General features: G+C 37.5%; 1 protein-coding gene across 1 annotated transcript in view; it reads right to left on the bottom strand.

Moving 5' to 3' along the window:
• The window catches only part of ATP10D (ATPase phospholipid transporting 10D (putative)), a 110,909-nt gene that overhangs the window by 52,778 nt on the left and 38,151 nt on the right, over positions 1 to 19,980 (bottom strand). Inside the window, exons 5-9 of the mRNA XM_049790207.1 lie at positions 17,313 to 17,398; positions 13,051 to 13,157; positions 12,650 to 12,781; positions 11,967 to 12,094; positions 10,545 to 10,797 (exon numbers count right to left, since the gene is read on the bottom strand). Coding sequence (XP_049646164.1) covers positions 10,545 to 10,797; positions 11,967 to 12,094; positions 12,650 to 12,781; positions 13,051 to 13,157; positions 17,313 to 17,398 — 706 coding nt within the window. The remainder of the gene's footprint in view (positions 1 to 10,544; positions 10,798 to 11,966; positions 12,095 to 12,649; positions 12,782 to 13,050; positions 13,158 to 17,312; positions 17,399 to 19,980) is intronic.

The following is a 19,980-nucleotide window of genomic DNA, read 5'->3' as shown; positions in this document are numbered from 1 at the left end:
ATTGTTTGGTATCACACACCCAGCAGTGCTCAGGGCTTACTCATAGCTCAGAGATCAGTCCTAGGGATCAATCAGCTCAGAGAACCCTATGTGGTGCCAAGGACCAAACTCAGATTAACTTGTGCACCCATTCTGCTCGCTCTCTCTCTCTCTCTCTCTCTCTCTCTCTCTCTCTCTCTCTCTCAAGTATATATAGTTATTCTGTAAGGTGAAAAAATATACATTCTTCCATCTTCCTTTTGTCTCAAGGTAGGTACAGGGTGGTTTTAGGTTAACTACTTCATTCAATTTCTTATGTAATACCTAATCAGTTTTTCTCTTCAGATATCCAGCAGACTATTTATGGTTTATGACTTTGTATTGTCTTAATATGGCAATTTATTGCACTGCTGTGACAGTTTAAGTGAGCAAAAGACTATGGAACAAAAAATTCATCACAATGGCTTTCAACTGTTAGTCCAATGTTGATATGCAGCATAAAAATGTTGAAAGGCTTTTATTATACTTTCTCTAATACACTTCAATGAAAAAAAAAATAAAAATAAGGGCCAGAGGGATAATACAGTGGTAAGGAGTTTGCTTTGCATTCAGCCTCCTGGGATGAACCTGGGTTCAATACCTGGCATTGCATATGGTACCCCGGGCATGCCAGGAGTGATGTCTGAGTGCAGAGCCAGGAGTAACCCCTGAATGCCACCAGGTGTTACCCTAAACCAAAAATAAATAAATAAATAAATAAATAAAAATAAATAAATAAAGGAGGATGGAACATGCCAGGACTTCTGGGTGTCTTTGACTGATATGTTGGGGGCTCTGGACAGGATGGCTCACCATAGGCACCCTGGGCTGACCACTTAATCCAGGGGACTGAGATCCCCCCACGCCAGACATGGTCTTCATGGCCATGCCTGGTAAATTGGGCCCTGGGGGAAGGGTCGGGGAGAGAAATTCCTCCCCTATGCATACTGGACCCCATTCAGGAGTCTTATTTTGTTACTAGTATTCATTTTCAAAAGTGCATACATACTTTTAAACAACACCCAAAAATATTCTTAATTCACGACTGTTTCTAGGAAAAAATGGAATTCCCTAGATTTAGAGGATAATATTCAAATAGGTCTCTAAAATCAGTGTATATGTAGATGTGACTTCCTATACAGTGGTCCTCTCTGACTGCCAAGCCTAATCCATAAACAGTTCATCTATACAATGTATATAGTCCCTCTGATTTATTTCAGCTCCCCCACACCAGAGCCCTTCTACTCCCTCATTTCCCAATCTGGATTTGTTATCTTCCCCTCAATTAACCCTCTTTACCCTCAGTTCTTTAATTTGTTAGGCACCAAGACTAACCTCCGGCCCCAACAGATTCTGCCCTTTTGCACACCCCTACAAAGCTCATTATTACTCCTTAACTCTCTCACCCCAACCATCAGTACCTCACATTTACCCTTTTTAACTTCAGTACTACACAGTTCGAATCACAGACCAAAGTCATGCATTGAATTTAACAACCCCCAGCTATTTTAAAAGACATAAAATGGACACATATGTCTTTTGAATATTTTATGTGTATTTTCTTTAACAGCTATAACTCTTTCTAAATATTCTTTTACTGTGACAATTCTACCCACTTTTTATCTTGTCTTCTCTTTGTGAGCTGTTCAATAAGGAATTTTGGTGGAAGAGTCCCTCAGTTTAATGCTTATGATTGAACCATGTCATGGGGATTGTTAGACTTATTCTTATGGCCCCCATATGTGCCGATAATGCCACGTGACATTGTTCCTTGTTTGCATAGGCACATTAAAATGGGAAAATACTATACATACAAATAACTTCTTATCTAATAGAGATTGGAACACACAAATCTTGTGTGTCAATGGGACCTTACACCCTGAACATTGATATAATAACCTGGCACAGGCCTCAGAAGAATGGGCATCCTCCATTCACCCCTGAACCAGAGAAGCTATCTGCGAAACATCCAAGGTTTTTTATAACAACACCTGGAAGCAATCCTCTACCAGGGAAGACCCTACCACTGCTCTGACATTGACCTGCTCAAAAGAGACTTCCCTTAACACTAAGAAGACTTGACAACAACAACAACGGCCTGCTTACAGGACAGGGTTCTCTGCATTGCCCTTTAATTGTGAGGTGAAACGAGAGGATGCTCTGCACCATCCTGACTGCAATGTAAGATATGCAGATTCCAGGATCTTTAATACAAAAACATGATACCAATAGAAGAGACTGTGTGAAATATAAAAGTGTATTGGCACTATAAACAATGACCTGGATTGGACCAACAAGTTTGCCTGGAGCCTAGAGTTGGTCGTATGCCAGGAAACTTCAGGGGTAGGGTCTCCTTGTATTTAGGTCAATGCTTTTCCTTTCCATGTCCCTCGTATTTTGGTGGGCCTATGCAAACAATAATTGCTACTCTAACACCGTTTTTACTGTGCTTTTTTGACTCTAATCCTTAAGAAAAGCAACCCACTTAAACTTTTGAGGTTAACTTAAACTAATATGCATGTGCATGGAAATGTAAAAAAGTACTTTGCCTTCAATGTTTAAGGAGTTACATAATTTTTATGTCTTTAGATTGCTTTGTGTGCTGCTAAGAAATATTATGTACTACAATCTGGGGACTTGAGGGACAAAGTAATTGTACATGGGTTCTGTTTTATTTTTCTTAATGTTCTTTGGCTGAAAGTTCAAAGTTAAGATATCAGCAATGGGACTATTGAGAATTCTGTTTATGGGTGATTGTCCTTCCACTGTAACTTTACCTTGTCCTCTTTCTTTGCATTTTTGCTCTCATAATTAAAAATATATATAAAAAAAGGAGGATGAACACCACAGCACTCTCAGTTAAACTCTTCTTCCAACACTTATTCACTTATCTCCAATCAAATACTTTGCTATAAACAGTTCCATCATCTAGCTTTAGGCTATTTGAAAACAGTATATTCAACTGAGCTTCTTACAACTATATTTTACATGCATTCTCAATGCACAAACTAATCTTAAATGACTTCCTTGGAAATTTCCAGCATTTCAAAAATATCTCTCCCTCTATCCTTCAAGACCTTGAGCCTTGATGTAAATATAACTGCCTGAAATTCCAATCAACATGGAACAAGAATACAACTTTAATCTCTGACACAAGGTTTTCCTTTTTAATCACGCAGAGTATTCAGATAACAAAAGTCTATTTGGAAAATTCTCATGTACTCCTGTACAGAATTAAGAAAACCCAAACTTACTAAAGAGCAAAGACCATCATATAAGCTCCTGGCTACTTTTCCTGTCTTATCTCTCTCATTTGCCATCAATCATGAGCCAAGTTTCCTATTCCATTCTCCTTCCCTTTTCAATTTTCTCTCAAACTCTCCATATAAATCTAAGTTGAAATGCATATTCTACAATATTTCTGAGTAATTAGACCATTCCAATGAATTTCACAGTCATCCAAAAAATGAAAAGTCTGATAAACTTTCCAATGTAGAATAAACTAGAGGCTAAAAAGTTCACTCATAATTCAAAGTGTCTTTGTGTTCAGGAGGCACAGTTTCAATTCCCAATATCCTGAGCATTGCCATGAGTGAGCCCAAGAGCGGCTGAGTATAGCTCCAAACCAAAATATTCTTGGCGAAGAGAGGGTTAGACCATATGCAGTGGTACTCAGGGCGTATCTCTGGTACTACACTTAGAGATCACTCCTGACAGGGCTCAAGGACCATTTGTGTTGCTGGAATCAGCCACATACAAGGCAAGTACCTTATTTGCTGTACTATCTCAGGCATAGAAATCTAAAAAAAAGTTTTTAATCTATAAGAACTTAAAAATAAAAGTTACATGGTATACTTAGCCTTTTGGATATGATCCTAAAGAAGGTGAGTGGGAAGACAATAGGAAAAAATAAGAATGGCTCTGAGGATTAGATGTCATACTTTGCATGTGCAAACCTCAGGCTGTATCACCATTATCAGCTGGTTCTTAAGTTGATGGGGGGAATGTTCCCATAACACTGTCACGTGTGGTTCAAATAAAAGAAAAGGTCATCTAGATATCAGTCTCATGAGAGTCCCAGGAAAAGGCCAAAGCTATCCTACACCCACACTCCAGATTCACAGAGTCCATGGATCATTGTGTCATATATTACTGTGCAAGAGAAAACTAACACAGTGATAAATGGTGAACCAGGAAAATTTTTGCCACACAAAGGATAATGAAAGATAATATAGATTCACATAAAACTTAACAATTGACTTAATACAAGTGCACAAATAATAATGAAGTCCAACCACAGAGAACTAAGGGGAAGACATATGAACTGAATGTCAGCCTAAATAGGTAAAAGCCTCCTACACAATAATGCAAAAAGGTAAACTTTGGAGTAAGAAATGGCTGACTGTGAGGACTGCCAGGTGAAGTGCTGATTGCTTCACCTGCGGAGTCTCCGCCCTGCTGTGCTTCTTCTGAGGAAACTGAGGACCTGAAGGGAGCCCTGTCCTGTGCTTCTCTGTCTTTTCTGAATTCTTGAAGATCTCCTCAGAGCCCTGGGAAGCAAACCACCAAAAAACTGCATTCTGAAGCTACCGAGCCAGTGAATAAGTGAGTAAGAAATGGCTGACTGTGGAGACTGCCAGGTGGAGTGCTGATTGCTCTATCTGTGGAGTCTCCGCCCTGCTGTGCTTCTTCTGAGGAAACTGAGGACCTGAAGTGAGCCCTGTCCTGTGCTTCTCTGTCTTTTCTGAATCGTTGAATTTCTCCTCAGAGCCCTGGGAAGCAAACCCCCAAAAAACTGCATTCTGAAGCTACTCAGCGAGCGAGTTAGTGAGTAAGAAATGGCTGACTTTACAAGCCCAGAAGGGGGAAGCCGCTGAACTCTGCTGGAACTCAGATGCCAGCACCCCTATCTGCCTGTCTTCTGTGCTGTGCTCCATTTTTGGCCTGATTTCATCCTGTGTGTGGCTCATCTGCGGACAGCTCACCTTCCCTGGAGCTTTCCCTAGAGGTGAGCTTACACGCCCAGAAAGGGGAAGCTGCTGAACTCTGCTGGAACTCAAATGCCAGCACCCCTATCTGCCTGTCTTCTATGCTGTGCTCCATTTTCAGCCTGATTTCATCCTGTGTGTGGCTCATCTGTGGACTGCTCGCCTTCTCTGGAGCTTCCCTGGAGGTGAGTTTACAAGCCCAGAAAGGGTGGAGCCAGAGAAGCATGGCCGCTCCACTTTGCTTCCCAACCATGCACATCATTTAGCCAATGAATACAATGACAACACGTAGAAAAACCCACATACAAGTGTGACAATGGGGAAACAATGCAGGCCAATGCCAGACATAGAAAATGACGATGAAAACTCTGATGACTTGAACATGACCAACCAACTACTCAGTCTCTCAGATAAGGAGTTTAGAATAGCAATATGGAAGATGTTCAAAGAACTCAAAGAAACTATAGAAGAGAACAATAATAAGAATCAAGAGAATATGAAGATAGAAATCAGAAAACTCCAAACTGAAATTTCAGGTCAAATAACAGATCTGAAAAACTCAGTAGATGAATTGAAGAAAAATATGGTTGAGCTTTCCCACAGGTTAACAGCAGCTGATGATAGAATTAGTACACTGGAAGACGAGATGAATAACAATTCCATACAGCAGAAGAAGTTGGAAAAAAGCCTTAAAGCAAATGATCAAACAATGAAAAAATTACTCAAAGAATGGGAACAGATGAAAATAGAAGTCTATGATAAGCTCAACAGAAACAACTAAAGAATCATTGGAGTCACAGAGACCCAGGAAGAAAATATCCAGGAAGAATCAACAGTCAAGAACATCATTAAAGAGAAACTACCAGAGCTCATGAATACATGCGATCAAATCCTGCCTGAAGAGTACCAACTAGAAGAGACCCCAGAAAAACACCCCAAGACACATCCTAGTCACAATGATGAATCCCACAGATAGAGAAAGAATTCTGAAAGCAGCAAGATCAAAAAGAAAAATTAAATTCAAGGGAACATCCTTGAGATTTACTGCAGACCTGTCACCAGAAACACTCAAGGCCAGAAGGCCTTGGTGGGACATAGTGACAAAACTCAATGAAATAAATGCTTCGCCTAGAATACTGCACCCAGCAAAACTCACTTTCAGGTTTGAAGGAACAATACATGGTGTCAAACAACAGCTCAGAAACTTTACAGACTCAAAACCATTCTTAAAAGAAAAACTGAACGGCCTACTTTAAGACAAGACTGACCAACAGACACACCAAACTTTGATATAAAGATGGCACTAACTCCCAGGACAATTCTTTCTCTCAATGTCAATGGACTAACTGCACCTGTTAAGAGACACAGAGTGGCTAAATGGATCAAAAAACTCAATCCAACCTTCTGCTGCCTACAAGAAACAACCCTGAATAGTCAGAACAAACATAGACTCAAAATAAAAGGCTGGACGGAAATCATCCAAGCAAACAACACCCATAAAAAAGCTGGAATGGCCATACTAATATCAGATGATGCAAACTTTATACTTAGGAAAGTTGTAAGGGACAAAGATGGACATTTTGTATTAATCAAGGGATACGTACAGCAGGAAGAAATCACTCTCCTAAACATATATGCACTGAATGAGGGGCCAGCAAAATATTTAATGAAATTGTTGACAAATCTAAAAAATAATATCAATTACAACACAATAATTTTGGGAGACCTCACCACGGCATTGTCAACACTTGACAGGTAAGCCAGACTGAAACCCAACAAGAATATACTAGACCTGAAAAGAGAAATCGAAGAGAGAGGCCTAGTAGATATATACAGGACACTCCACCCCCAGAAGCCCGGATGCACATTCTTCTCTAATGTACATAGGACATTCTTCAGGATAGACTATATGCTAGCACATAAAACATACCTCCATAATATTAAGAGGACAAAAATTTGCAGGCTACCTTTGCTGACCACAAGGCCCTGAAATTATATGTGAAGTACAAAGGGACACAAAAGAAAAACTTTAATATCTGGAAATTAAACAGCCTAATACTGAATAACCAGTGGGTCTGAGATGAAATCAAAAAGGAAATCAAAACCTTCCTAGAAACAAATGACAATAGAGACACAAACTATAAGAACCTATGGGACACAGCAAAAGTGGTACTGAGCGGAAAATTTATAGCTATGCAAGCACACATCAGGAAAGAAGAAGAGGCATACCTGAATAGCTTAATGACACAGCTCATAGAATTAGAAAGTACTCAACAAAAGGACCCAAAAATAGGGAGACAGAAGGAAATAACGAAGTTGAGAGCAAAAATCAATGAAGTGGAAACCCGAAAAACAATCCAAAAGATCAACGAAAGCAGAAGTTGGTTCTTTGAAAAACTAAACAAGATTGATAGACCACTGGCAAAACTAACAAAGAAAGAGAGAAACTTGATAACTCATATTAAGAATGAAAAAGGAGAGATCATTACTGATATGGCAAAGATCCAAAGGGTAATCAGAAACTACTTTGAGAAACTCTATGCCACTAAAAATGAGAACCTGGAAGAAATGGATAAATTTTTGGACTCTTATAATCTTCCATGGTTGAAGGAAGAGGATGTAGCATATCTAAACACACCCATCACTATTGAGAAAATTAAGACTAATCAAAAAGTCTGCCCCAAAAACAAAAGTCCAGGCCCAGATGGATTTACTAATGAATTGGCCACATCACAAAGAATGAGAACAAGCAGTGTTGGTGGGGATGTGGAGAGAAAGGAACTCTTATCCACTGCTTGTGGGAATGCCGTCTAGTTCAACCTTTATGGAAAGCAATATGGAGATTCCTCCCAAAACTGGAAATCAAGCTCCCATATGACTGAGCTATACCACTCCTAGGAATATACCCTAGAAACACAAAAATATAATACAAAAATCCCTTCCTTACACCTATATTCACTGCAGCACTATTTACCATAGCAAGACTCTGGAAACAGCCAAGATACCCTTCAACAGATAAATGGCTAAAGAAACTGTGGTACATATTCACAATGAAATATTATGCAGCTGTCAGGAGAGATGAAGTCATGAAATTTTCCTATACATGCATGTACATGGAATCTATTATGCTGAGTGAAATAAGTCACAGAGAGAGAGAAAGAAAGATGCAGAATGGTCTCACTCATCTATTGGTTTTAAGAAGAATGAAAGACATTCTTGCAATAATAACTTTCAGACACAAAAGAGAAAAGATGTGGAAGTTACAGTTCACCTCTTGAAGGTCACCACAAACAGGAATGAGTTTACTTAGAGAAAAAAACTACGTTTTGAACTATCCTAATAATGAGAATGTACGAGGGAAATAGAAAGCCTGTCTAGAGTACAGGCGGGGGTTGGGTAGGGAGGAGGGAGATTTGGGACATTAGTGATGGGAATGTTGCACTGGTGATGGGTGGTGTTCTTTACATGACTGAAACCCGAACACAATCATGTATGTAATAAAGTTGTTTAAAAAAAAAAGAAAAGAATGAAAATAGAGAAGTTAGAAGACACATTTAAATTCATTCAGCAGAAATTATCAGGTCTCAGAAACAATCTTTTTTTAAATTAATATCTTGATTACAAACATGATTGTGGTTGGGTTTCAGGCATGTAAAGACCATCCCCCCCCCTTTTTTTATTTTTTGGGCCACACCCATTTGATGCTCAGAGGTTACTCCTGGCTAAGCACTCAGAAATTGCCCCTGGCTTGGGGGGACCATATGGGACACCTGGGGATAGAACCGCGGTCCTTACTTGGCTAGCGCTTGCAAGGCAGACACCTTACCTCTAGTGCCAACTCACTGGCCCCAACACTAGTTAAGTATTGTTTTTTCCATCACAAGGTTTATGATTATCATTTAACAAATGTTTTCAATAAAGAAAGATAAATGTTAAAAAATAAAAAAATAAAATAAACAAAATAAAAAACATATTAAATATAATGTATTCAATAACCTATTAAATATTAAATATATTAAAATAAGCATTATACATACTAATAAAAATATCTGATTTTGAGCTGGAAACAAAACAATGAAGTTATAATTTACAACAATCCAACAGATTAAAAAGAGTAACTTTATTCCATTATGAATAAATATGATAAAGATGATTGGGGGTTGTAGGAATGAAAATTACGATTCTATCCATGCACATCTTTTGTAGTTGCTGTCTTAGAATCAAACCCAGGGATTCACATGCAAGGGGAGGAGAGCATCTAAAAACTATGTGCATCTATGTTTAGGTGTGTCTTATGGAGCGAAAAAAATAGTACTTGCTATGTATAAAAAGTTCAGCTCATTTTCTTTTTTTCTTTTTGGACCACGCCCAGTGATACTCAGGGGTTATTTCTGGTTACGCAATCAGAAATTGCCCGTGGCTTGTGGGACTATATGAGACACCAGGGGACTGAACCGTGGCCCATCCTAGGTTAGCACGTGTAAGGCAAACACACCCTACCACCTGTGCCACAGCTCCGGCCCCTCAGTTCATATTCTTTTTTTTTAACATAATTTTTATTTTAATTAGTGGCTTACATATCATTCACAGTAATATTCAAGGTACATATTTTCATTGAATCAGGGGAATTCCCACCACCAAATTGTCCTCCCACAACCGCTCCCATCCTGCCTCCCATATCCTCCACTCTTCCCCCCAGGGGCTGCTAGAATTCAGCTCATATATTTTTTTTTTTTTTTGGTTTTTGGGCCACACCCGTTTGACGCTCAGGGGTTACTCCTGGCTATGTGCTCAGAAACCGCCCCTGGCTTGGGTGGACCATATGGGACGCCGGGGGATCGAACCTCGGTCCTTCCTTGGCTAGCGCTTGCAAGGCAGACACCTTACCTCCAGCGCCACCTACCCGGCCCCTAGGTTTTTTTTTTTGTGGTTTTTGGGTCACACCCGGCAGTGCTCAGGGGTTATTCCTGGCTCCACGCTCAGAAATTGCTCCTGGCTGGCACGGGGGACCATATGGGACGCTGGGATTCGAACCGATGACCTCCTGCATGAAAGGCAAACGCCTTACCTCCATGCTATCTCTCCAGCCCCACTCAGCTCATATTTTTAAACCAAATTTTCTTAACTGAGATGATGGACATCCACAAGTTTAATAGTGGGATGAGAGGGAGGCTGTTACTCCTTTGTAAAACATTTCAAAAAACTTTTGGGGGAGATTATCCTTTATTTCATTAGATTTTTAAATGTATCTGTAATGTAGTATCATTGTCACTACCACAGTACCCAATTTTTGAAGATTTTCTGTCCGGATAGTAGACTTGCTAACTTTTGAAGGGACAGTAAATTAAGTATCTAATGCTTAAACACAATATTCCTATCCTGATTATCCGACTTGTATAAGGGTACTAAAATACTTATTTATATATTAAATATATATTTATATATTATATAATATATATTTGTATTTTATATATATATACATATATATATATGTATATATACCAAAGGTTTTTTTTCCTGGGAAAAACTAATACTCACCATTTTCTTCATGGCAGTAATCAAAACCTGCCACACTGCATCTTCGAAAAACCATCTTATTCTCAGTCAGTGTCCCGGTCTTATCAGAGAAGAGGTACTGAATCTGCCCAAGATCCTCAGCGATGTTCAGGGCTCGGCACTGAATAGTAGAATCCAACTTCTCATTGTAGAAATCCATATCGCTTTGAATGAAATATATTTGGCCAAGTTTCACAATTTCGATGGAAACATAGAGAGAAATGGGAATCAATACCTGAGAAGAATCAATTAAAAAAATGTTATGATGCAAAAGGAAAATGGAGGACAGCCAAATGAATGGCACAGATCTTAAAACTGATAAGAGGCTAGGATTCCAAATTGAGCATAGTTATCATCTCCACTGGAAGAGGGCCATTCCCCTTCTTATTCAGACTCTTTTAGTAGCTGCTATTAATGGGAGTGGCCTCCCTTGTCAAGGAAGACATGCAACTTCAGCAACTCTCTCAACAAGTGGACGCTGATCTGAAGCGATATCATTTTTCTATCAGATTGTCAGAAAATAAAGTTGCCTCCCTAGCTGAAGTTACTCTTCAGAACAAGCAGGTTCTGGAGCTACTCTTCCTGAAGGAAAGAAGGTTCTGGAAGAGTAATGTTGTTTCTATGCTAACACATCAGGGGTCATCCGTGAGACGCTGCAGCAGGTGAAGGCTAGTTTGTAGAAGCTGGAAAGGCAATGGAAAGATCTTGCCTTCTGGTATGATCAGTGGTTCACTCAATCATTTTGGAAACCTCCCTGGCTGGGCCACTGTTCATTTTTCTAAATTTCCTCATTCAGTTTATTCAGGCACACAAAGGTGTAGTTAAGATGCTTGTGCTAAGGTCCCAGTAAGTAGGAACCTCAAGAAGAGTCAAAAATTTGACGCAGGTCCATAAGAGGAGGAGGGAATGTGGGGTCCCGGGTCCAAACAAGGACTACATGCTCAAGCCTATTTCCATTATATTGCCTCAATCTACTTGGCCATTCCAGGTAGCCTATAGGGGAAGGACACAAGAGAGTAGTTGAAAGGTACTCCTAGATAATAGCCAACCATTTTAAAGATCATCAAAAAGCTAGAACCTCTCTATATATCCTCCCTATACAATCCAATTCATGACCTTGGGTGGGGACAGTTACCATCTAGAAGACAATCCTGACTGGTGAGTTGGAGAAGGTGGTAGAAGGATTAAAGTTTGTTCAGCTTAAAAAAAAAAGGTACATCAAAAGCTACACCAAAAAGTACATCACATTCCTTGCATGTGTAAAGTCCTAAATTTGATCTCCAGTACTGTGTGTCTTTTTAGGGTGTGGCTTTGTTGATTCCCACACACTGCTGGGACAGATCCCTATAGGAGTGGCCCCTACACCAATTAAACAAGTATTATTCGGCACTTGACATAAATTACCTGTAACAAAATGATCATGGTCCAAAACATATAGAATCCTGCCAGGACTGGTGATATCACATGGCCATCAGGCTCAGGGATGTTAAAGAAGGGAATGTTCTCATATCGACTCAGCCATATTCCATGACCTGCAATAGATAGTAAACAGACAAGAATTAAAATGAGAGATAGCACAGCGGCGTTTGCCTTGCAAGCAGCCGATCCAGGACCAAAGGTGGTTGGTTCGAATCCCGGTGTCCCATATGGTCCCCCGTGCCTGCCAGGAGCTATTTCTGAGCAGACAGCCAGGAGTAACCCCTGAGCACCGCTGGGTGTGACCCAAAAACCAAAAAAAAAAAAAATGAGGCTACATTTACATTATCTAATTATAGAAGTGTATTTCCAAAGAATGAGAGATGACAGCATTAATTTCAATTTGTTCCTGGGAACATAGTCAAAAACCAAAAGGCAATATATTTTTGTTTTTTTCTCTTTAAAACCTCTTTTGGGTCCCTTTAGTATTGTAGCTTCAGAAAAGTGGATGCAGTCAACATTTATCAGGCACAGAATGAGAGGAAAAAATGATTGGCAAATCAAACTTCCCTAATAAACTCAAACATTCAAAATGTGTGTCAATTTGAAAAGAAAATCATTTTCAAAACATTATTTTGTTGAAAAGAATAAGCCAATAAAATTTTACCTACCAAGTGCACCAGTTAAACACATGATAACCAAAAGTAGGACACACCAGAAGACATCTGTGTTGGCTCTTCTTTCTAATTTACTGCGCTTATACCTGGGACCGCTGTTGTTTAGCATTGCTTTGGTTTCATGGCCTATATAGAAAATGCATCCAGTGAAAAGAGGTACAAATGAAACCTAGGTAGCAAACATCATACTTTAAAATCTCTCTGGCAGACTTCCTATGATGCAGTTACACAATACATTTCAAGTCTTTCTGTGACTGGTTAGAACCAAGAGACCAAAGGTTAAGTTTATTAAAACACTGCATGTCTGTTTCTGTAGACTGCAATTTGTGTACATGAAAAATGTAACTTGACGAGCACAGGCAAGACAATGATGAAAGATGAGAAACATCACCAACCTGCATAAACTACAATGCCCACCACAGCTTCTGTGTTTCTGATGGTGCAACCTCGAAGCAATAAATTTTCCTTACTGAGCCCCACACGTTCTTTGTTGGAATGTTCTCTATAAGGAAGACAGTATAGATTCAATTAGATTCATTTTTTAATACCAAAGAAAATGGAGATGGGAAAATAAAACAACAGCTTATCATTTTTTAGGGGCCATATCATGTGGTGTTTAGGGAGTCTCTTAACTTAATTAACTTGGATTCTTAACAAGAATCACTTCTGTGGGAGTTCAGAATCATATGGTGCCAGGGATTGAACCTGGGACTCTCTTATCAGAAGCATGCCCTCTAGTCCTCGAAGCCTTCTCAGGACTCTTGGAGCAATAGATTAGGTAGATTAGGTAGTTCATAGGAAAGATACCAGCTCACTGGCGCACTTATATTTTTTTCTATTTCTAAGTTCCATACTTTGGAAAAAAGATTCAATGAATTTATAACTACCATTATTTTTCACTAGTTACAGTTTATCAACTCGTAATTATACAAAAACTCAAAAATATTGTAAATATAAAAATTATGTCTCTAGTGCAGACTGCATTTCAGGGGAATATATTATCATAAGCCAGAAGAGTTCTTGATTTAATTAAAAAAGCCATGTTCAACCAGATGAGATCAAAGATATTCTAGGGTCCAGAATCTAGACTAATATAATGAGTGATTGCTAAAAATCACTAGGTGAAGGCTGATGAGAAAATTCATAATGAAAGCACAAGGTTGACAATACAGTCTTAACTGAACTATCTTTAAAGAATCACAGGAAACATCACAAATCTCCTGAAGTGAGAGAACATTTCCCTATAGGAATAGAATGAAGTTTCTATTAGTGCTATCAACCTGGAAGGGGAGGATTGTAGCTTTAGAGACCTAAATGAGTCTTTGATACTATATGCAAGAAAATATGTGTGCATGTGTCTGTGTATCTGAGAGAGAGAGAGAGAGAGAGAGAGAGAGAGACTGTTTTTTTCTAAAAACAGAAACCATTTCTTTCATCAGGTTTTAAAGTTTTCCTGAAGTTTACATAAAATAAGAAACCTAGAAAAGCACTATAAAAACAGCAGCACAAAGAAGATGCAGAGAGCCCAATCTGAAATGTGGTCAGTTTTGCAGGCAAAGTGACCTGGTTTACTCAGTAAGCAGTATGAGCTCACATTGAGGAAACTGGGAAGAGATGGAGAGGGGGTGATTTAATGCATGCATCAACTCAATTGGCTCAATGCATTAAGCAGTAAATTTTAGAAGTCAAATAACCCCAATACCCCCCATAATGAAGTGATTTACTGACATTTCAACCAAATACAACACTCAGACCCAGTTTTAATACTGATTAGAATAAACTAACTATATATAATAAATATATAACAAATTATAAATATGTCATAAACTATATATATATATATATTAAACTAACTTATATAGATAGTTAACTCATCAAGAAATTTGATTAAAACCAAGACATTAGAATGTATCAAAAATATCTTGTTCTTTGTTCTTAGTTTGGTATGATAATGGGATTTGATATTTTGAAGTTTTTTTTCCTATGTATATATATTCTCAATGAAATTGTAACTAAAATGTATGTCACTAAAATGAGGTGGGGAAGGAAAAGAAACAATGAATGAAACAAAGTTAAGAATATTGTATAATAGTTAAAAGTGGGTGAAGATACAGGGGTTTTAACTATATTTTTTCTTTCATCTGTATATTACAGGGTTTTTTTCTTTTTTGAATTACCAGTTTAAAGCAATTACTTGATTAAATTACAATAGTAGTAAAAATACACTGTGGTATTATACACTAAATAAAGATGTGGTACTAAAAATACAGCCGGAGTTGGCTAAATGCATCTTAATCCCTATATTATCTCTGACCTCTGAAAGTTTAATGTCAATGAAGTTTTTTATTTGCTTATTTTGGCCTTTTCCATAATGACATATAGTTTCTCTGGGAAGAGCTTCTTTGAACATTTTTTACAAAAGAACTCCATTGATAATAATTTGCCTCAATTTCTGTTTCTTTGAGAAAGTTTATTTCTCCTTTATTTTGCGGATAATTACACAGAATACTAAACTCTAGTTTGGTAATTTTGGCTTTCTTTAAACAGTTTACATTCTTTACTCCACTCATCTTGATTATGTAGTTTTTAAATGATAATTTTAATTCTTATTTTTGTATTTCTACAAACAAGGTGTTTTATTATGCTGGTGTCTTTTAAGAATTCTTTCCTTTTATTCTGTCACGTGACATCATGCTTAAATTATGTATACATATATACACACATATGTAGATTTAATATTTATACTGTGTGTGATATGGTACTACTAAGTATTCTATGGCTTGATATATGGCTTGATGTTAGTCATAAATTTAAAAATTACTTATTTTCCAATATTTCTTATTCCTTTCTTTCTGGGACTTCTAGTTTTAGATATTTTAAAGCAAAGTTGTTTGAGGATCAAAACTTAGACAAATTTTATTGATTTGCATTTTGGGCCACATCCAGGTTAACACCTGGTTCTATCTTCAGGGATCACTTATTGTGGTGCTTGAGGAAATCATATGCTTGGTACTCAGAATTTTTTGGGGGGGAGGGTTACACCTGGCAGCGCTCAGGGGTTACTCCTAGCTATGTGCTCAGAAATCACTCCTGACAGGCACGGGGGACCATTTGGGATGCTGGGATTTGGGTCCATCCTGCACTGGCTGTGTGCAAGGCAAATGCCATACCGCTGTGCTATCTCTCTGGTGGCTCTGGGAATTAAACCCAGGTCAGCCACTAGCAAGGTAAGTGTCTTAGTGCCTGTACTATCACTCGAGCCCTAATCAGTGCACTTATCTTGTTTACTCCATCATCTCTTCTATTTTTTATTTTGTATAAAGATATAGTGTGGCATATCTGGAGTGGAAAGTTTATACAGTTAGGAGGCAGTGATGGACTGAGACAAAAAACATGATATTGGAGTTTCAGACTAGATTGGAATGAATTTTCAATGGTTGAATGTTATGGGTTCTATCCATGATGTCAGTAAAAGACTAATAAGAGTAACTGGAAAAGATATATAATTTCATCTTTATTCTTTAATGTTCAATAATAATTAAATAAGAATATGAAAGGAAAGGATTTGAGACTCCTTAACAAGGGAATATTAACTAATGATAAAATGAGGAATATAAAACTAAAACATCTAAATCTGAAATTCTTATGATCATGTGTGCACCTTAAAATGTATCAAAATGTTGGGGCTGGGCGGTGGCGCTGAAGGTAAGGTGCCTGCCTTGCCTGCGCTAGCCTTGGACGGACCGCGGTTTGATCCCCCGGTGTCCCATATGGTCCCCCAAGCCAGGAGCAACTTCTGAGCACATAGCCAGGAGTAACCCCTGAGCGTTACTGGGTGTGGCCCAAAAACCCCAAAAAAAAAATGTATCAAAATGTGAGAAATGATTAAGTTACAGAATTTTTAATTAATAGAAAGTAATTATTTAAACCTCTCTGGTTATAAAAATTACTTCTAAAATAAAAATTCACCACAAGCTAATCTAGCAAACCTCTTAATTGCTTTTCTTTGACTAATTTGTATTAAAACAATAAATTGAGTGAAAGATAATTCAAAGTGAGATGTAGAAAAATCACCAAGGAAACAAAAATCACATTTTCAGTAATTCGAGTACTAAGAAAAAGAATTATGTTAAATTAAAAATATTTGGCAACTTATTAACAATCTGGACTTAGGATACATTTAAAATAGCATTCACAAAGAAACTTATAGATATAAAAGTACTCTTTAAAAAATTAAAAACACTGAAAATAAATAAACTGCTTGTGTGATAAAAGAAATAAAAGAATTATAGGTTAATATGCATTTAAAAAGAGGAAATGATTAGGATAAAAAGAACAAATAACAGGTAGCAAATAATAGAGATAAGTCAGAGTAATACATATTAAAACCCTGAACTGAGACCAGTGAGATATTACAAGAATTAAGGTGCTTGCATTGCACAGAGCCAACTGTTTGTAAGACCGAGGCTTATTGCCTTAAAATATATGTATATATATGTAAATATAAAATAACTAAAATAACACAAAACTATAGGTGACTAAATATATGGCTTTCAGTGATTTAACTTGAGTATGTAAGCAAAAATTTTATGGAGTATAAATATTGCAACACAATTCCACTTTCACCACAAAGATAAGTAAGTCACTTATCACTCACAGGAAGCCTCGAAATCTGTTGAGGTCATTGTTTGGACTTTCACATTCTATTCTGCTGGAAAATTTCTCAGGATCAACTTCAGAGTCCTACGAAATAATAATAAAATATAATGCTGTATCTAATAAATAAATAATAATATGTAGAAAACATGTCTATTTAGGTCACAAAGAGATTTGGAGTTCAACTTTTAAGTTGTGCCAACTCTTAAAATAAAACTAAGATAACACTGTTACAAAATTTATGTTGCAAATGCCCAATGAAAAAACTTAAGGCATAAAATGAATGAGATGAGATGAGATAAGATGAGATGGTCTTAGAGCAAACCTCAACATATTCAAATGATGAGACTGTCTGAATCATATACTGAAATCCATGCAAGACTTGGCAGAAAAGAGTTTTTCTGCAAACAATATACTTGCTTATCAAGAAGGCAAACTGAGAATAGCTGTTACTCTTTAAGCTAAAAGTTTCTGAGATTAAATGTATTGTTTGAAAATTGAGTATATATGCATTTTATTAGAGTAATTTTTAAAGTATTCTTTATTGTGATATTAACTTTTTGAATGGAATAAATGATAAAATTATAAAATCATGGAGGAAATAGGTGAAGGTGAATAAAAGTTAATGGATTATATATGGCATGAATAGATCACTAAAAATAGGCCATACCTACAGTATGTTATTTATTTGATTAAAAATGGCTTTATTGGCTAAAGTGAGAAATGTATTTGCATATTACATAAAATATTAGGAGGCATATCATGGTAGACATGGAAAATTAGTTTGACAATTTAATTTATTATTAAACATTTAAAAAGCTATTTAAAATTGTATCCATATTAAGTACTTAAAATAGGATAACAGTTTATTCTGCATAGTTCTTGGTGGTAGGTATTATAATTAGGTCTAATAAATATACTTATTCATAAATAAATTAATATGAGATCCAAAGAGGATCAGGAGAATTTTCTAGATCTCAAAACAAGTTGTCATTAAAGTCCTGGATTCTGAAAAATTCACTCCTTTTCATTTTGTTTGTTTTTTTGGTTTTTGGCCCATGGCTCTGCATTTGAGGATCACTCCAGGGGTGGTTTGGGAGACCATATAGAATGGGAAATTAACACATGTGAGCCTCATGAAAAGCAAAAGTCCTATCCATTGTACTACCTAGTCTTAAACTTAAATTTAAAATTTAAATAAACCCATATATATATATATATATTTAATCAAATAATGTCACCTCAAAGTAGGTATTGAGTGATAGGTACCTTAATTCCAAGTAATGCAAACATTTTAAACAATGTCTCAGAGAAAAACTTAGAAAGTGGCAATGATCATATACTGAGAGGCAGAATAATCACAGGTAATCTTAATATCATAATTAGAAAAACGTAATGTAAATCAGGTGGTTCAATTTTTTAAAGATAAGGATATAATTTGACTAACAAACTTTGACTCATATATAAGATGGAAAAATTTGACTTAAGAACAATAACTCATTTTTAAAAATATATAAATAAAGAGAAAGAGCTCCTAGTGGTGTTGAGAAAGTCCAGGGACCACTCTCAGCAACCCTTAAGCCAGCTGTGTTGGACAGTTCAATGCCAAAAGGTTAAAGAAGCAAAGCTGTTTGGTGCCAGGAATCACCAAAGCCACCTGGTTGTGCTCTGGGAATTTCCAGAGCTACACCCAAAGGTGCTCAGGAGGTGCAAAGATTCAAACTCAGACACAGATAATACAAAACATATATTCCTGACTGCTTAATTCTATTTGTGGTCCTAGGCTTCTTAACACATATACATATTACTCCATTTGAGTTTAACAGTTACACTACAAGAAAGACAGTATCATTTCCATTTTAAGAAAAGAAGGTCTTGGTGGCTTGACCAAAGTCACACAGTGGATAAGTGTTAGAGTAGGAACCTTTTAAATGTCCAGAGTATATAAAAAAGCTATAAAAACCTTAAAGATCTGAGTTGGGTCCAAATCTCTAGCACTATAAATGGTCCTCCAAGTACCACCAAGAGTGATTCTCTCAGCATAGAGCCAAGAGTAAGTCCTAAACATCACCTCGTGTGATGGGGAAGGAAGGAAGGAAGGAAGGAAGGAAGGAAGGAAGGAAGGAAGGAAGGAAGGAAGGAAGGAAGGAAGGAAGGAAGGAAGGAAGGAAGGAAGGAAGGAAGGAAGGAAGGAAGGAAGGAAGGAAGGAAGGGAGGGAGGGAGGGAGGAAGGAAGGAAGGGAGGGAGGGAGGGAGGGAGGGAGGGAGGGAGGGAGAGAGGGAGGGAGGGAGGGAAGGAGGGAGGGAAGGAGGGAGGGAAGGAGGGAGGAAGGGAGGGAGGGAAGGAGGGAGGGAGGGAGGGAGGGAAGGAGGGAGGAAGGGAGGGAGGGAAGGAAGGCAGGCAAAAAGGAAGGAAGGAAGGGAGGGAGGAAGGCATAAAGGAAAGAAGGAAGTGAGGGATGAAAGGAAGGGAGGAAGAGTAGGGGAGGGAGGGAGAGGAGGGAAGGATGGAAATATGAAAATTTACACATTTTAGAAATAATGACTTTTACTTCCAGCTTCAAAAAATATGTCACATTTAAGCTTAAGAAAGAGAAATTAGAAAGCAATTAATTTTATTGCAAAATAATTTTCTAAATTGCAAGGTAATTGTTAGATTACTTAAATTC

Source organism: Suncus etruscus, chromosome 16 (genome assembly GCF_024139225.1).
Source record: "Suncus etruscus isolate mSunEtr1 chromosome 16, mSunEtr1.pri.cur, whole genome shotgun sequence".
NCBI classification, from domain to species: Eukaryota; Metazoa; Chordata; class Mammalia; order Eulipotyphla; family Soricidae; genus Suncus; species Suncus etruscus.
Note: the sequence above shows the minus strand (reverse complement) of the source record. Positions and strands in the feature narration are given on the sequence as shown.